The sequence below is a fragment of the Eimeria mitis genome, genomic scaffold (genome assembly GCF_000499745.2).
Source record: "Eimeria mitis Houghton genomic scaffold, Emh_scaff252, whole genome shotgun sequence".
Lineage (NCBI taxonomy): Eukaryota > Apicomplexa > Conoidasida > Eucoccidiorida > Eimeriidae > Eimeria > Eimeria mitis.
The window spans coordinates 10,412-12,961 of NW_013570860.1; the positions used below are offsets into that span (position 1 = coordinate 10,412).

The following is a 2,550-nucleotide window of genomic DNA, read 5'->3' on the forward strand; positions in this document are numbered from 1 at the left end:
ATTAAGGTTTTCCGGTTAGAAGCGATGCAGCAACTAGGGTTTAGAATATATTAGGGTTTAGGGTTTAGGGTTTAGGGTTTAGGGTTTATTTTGCTTGTATCTTCTGAACCCTAAAAAGGCAAAGAACACCAACAGACTGAAACAAAGTGAAACTAAGTGTAACGAGGGTTTAGGGTTTAGGGTTTAGGGTTTAGGGTTTATGTTGCCTGTATTTTTTGTACTTCACAGCAGAGAACATCAGCAGGCTGAAACAAAGTGCAACTAAGTGCAACTAACTGCAACTAACTGCAACTAGGGTTTAGGGTTTAGGGTTTAGGGTTTAGGGTTTAGGGTTTAGGGTTTATGTTGCCTGTATTTTTTGTACTTCACAGCAGAGAACATCAGCAGGCTGAAACAAAACCCTCATTTCTAGTATATCTGCTTCATCTCTTCTTCGCTGCACTTCTAAAGAAACCGCCGCCACAGATAAAACCGCCAAACGTGAAGCACCCACCTCCAGCAACCACTGCACACAAACCCTAAACCCTAAACCCTAAACCCTAAACCCTAAACCCTAAACCCTAGAGTGGCAATATTCTTCGGCAACTCGTACTAAACATATTCACAATAAAACGGAACTTTTTAAATGGTTAATATTAAACAAAACATAAACCCTAAACCCTAAACCCTAAACCACAAAACCCTAAACCCTAAACCACAAACAACAAACCCTAAAACACAAACCCTAAACCACAATGTGCGGCTAGCGAACAACAAAACTGAGAAAAGGGGAGCCGCAGAGCAGTACGGCGGCAGCAGCACTCCGCCAATACCCAGCGGCTAGGGTAGACTAGGGTTTAGGGTTTAGGGTTTAGGGTTTAGGGTTTAGGGTTTACCTTTCCGTTAGCGATGTCGGTGACCCTACCCACCACCACGTCTCCTACATTTGCTTCATATCGGCTCTTCAGCGGCCGCACATACACCAGGCGGTTCACCTGCACCCCACCAAACCCTAAACCCTAAACCCTAAACCCTAAACCCTAAACCCTAAATATTGAATCCTGTATAAGGAGCTGCTACACAGCAAGGGTTTAAAAATTAGGGTTTAGAGTGAAACACAAACCCCTATTCTACAACAGTCTGCTGCACAGAATACAGCTCCAAACAACAATCTAGGGTTTAGGGTTTAGGGTTTAGGGTTTAGGGTTTAGGGTTTACGGTTTGTACGACGCCGCAGACAGAGGCCCGGGCCACCCCGTTGTCTACGTGGGTGTTTAACCCCAAAAGAAAACCATCGCCTAGCTGCAGCGGCTCCCCCGGCAGCACAACCTTGCTGCTGCAGCTGCTGCTGCTGCTGCTGCTGCTGCTGCTGCGCTGCTGCCGCTGCTGCTGCTGCTCCTCGTCGACCCACATCCTTACTGCTGCTGCTGTGCGCGGCGTACAAACAAACTTCGCATTGTGAAGCGCACAAACCCTAAACCCTAAACCCTAAACCCTAAACCCTAATTCTGAAGCCTAAACCCTAAACACGCTCTGTTGTTCTGTGGGGTCTCTCTAGAGGCCCCGATGGTTTAGGGTTTAGGGTTTAGGGTTTAGGGTTTTGAGTTTAGGGTTTACGTTTGTATAAAAATAAATATTTTATTATATTTATATACCGCATCGATTCTTCGTTTCTCCTCACCGGGGCTGCATGCGAATAGATGGGGCTGCAGCAGCAACAGCAGCAGCAGCAGCAACCGCAGCAGCAGCAGCAGCAGCAGCAGCAGCAACAACAGCAGCAGCAGCAGCATCAAAAGCAGCAGCAGCAGCAGCATGTTAGCAGGGTGTGTTGCCTAAAGCTTAGACCCTCATCGTTTGCATTCTCGCCCCTCGTGCCCCCCCCTGTAAACCCTAAACCCTAAACCCTAAACCCTAAACCCTAAACCCTAAATTTTTTTTTTTTCGAGGATGGGTTTTGGTTGGCGTGAGCGTCTATACTGTCAGCCAATGCTGTCTAGTTACGTCTCCGACGCAGCAGCAGCATCATCAGCAGCGTTGGGGGCCCCCCTGGGCCCCCTAAGCAGCAACAGCAGCAGCAGCAGCAGCAGCAGCAGCATGGTATCTCCGCTGCTGCGCAGCAGCAGCGAGACTTTATCTGTGCCTTTTGTGGGCCTCTCTCAGGGGCTGTTGGGGTGTATGAACAGCTCAACGCTGCCGAACGCAGATATTTATTTTTTATTTAAACCCTCACAGCTGCTGCACTTTGCTCTCCCTGTTCTTGTCTTTCTACCGAATCTTACTGTATTCACACGCAGCTGGCCTTTCTATGCATCCAAAGCTACTTAAAGTAGTGCTGCTGCTGCTGCTGCTCCTGCTGCTGCTGCTGCTGGGGGTGGTGCTGGTGCTGCTGGTGGTGGTGGTGGTGGTGGTGGTGGTGGTGGTGCTGGGGGTGGTGCTGGTGCTGCTGCAGCAGCACGCCATATAGACGCTCAGGAGATGCTGCAGCAGCATTAGAAGAAACTGCAGCAGCAGCAGCAGACCCTGTACTTTCCCTGCAGGGATAGCAGCGGTCTACCGCAGCAGTTGTAGCGC

At 49.3% G+C, this 2,550-nt stretch overlaps 2 protein-coding genes across 2 annotated transcripts in view; one reads left to right on the plus strand and one right to left on the minus strand.

Moving 5' to 3' along the window:
• Positions 1-1,392, minus strand: part of EMH_0005370 (exosome complex exonuclease, putative) — a gene marked incomplete at both ends in the record, with an annotated part of 3,161 nt that extends 1,769 nt beyond the window's left edge. The window contains 3 exons of the mRNA XM_013497186.1: positions 494-505; positions 905-974; positions 1,198-1,392. Of these exons, the coding sequence (XP_013352640.1) occupies positions 494-505; positions 905-974; positions 1,198-1,392 (277 nt within the window). The remainder of the gene's footprint in view (positions 1-493; positions 506-904; positions 975-1,197) is intronic.
• Positions 1,393-1,965: 573 nt separating this feature from the next.
• Positions 1,966-2,550, plus strand: part of EMH_0005380 (uncharacterized protein) — a gene marked incomplete at both ends in the record, with an annotated part of 1,562 nt that continues 977 nt past the window's right edge. The window contains one exon of the mRNA XM_013497187.1: positions 1,966-2,124. Within this exon, the coding sequence (XP_013352641.1) occupies positions 1,966-2,124 (159 nt within the window). The remainder of the gene's footprint in view (positions 2,125-2,550) is intronic.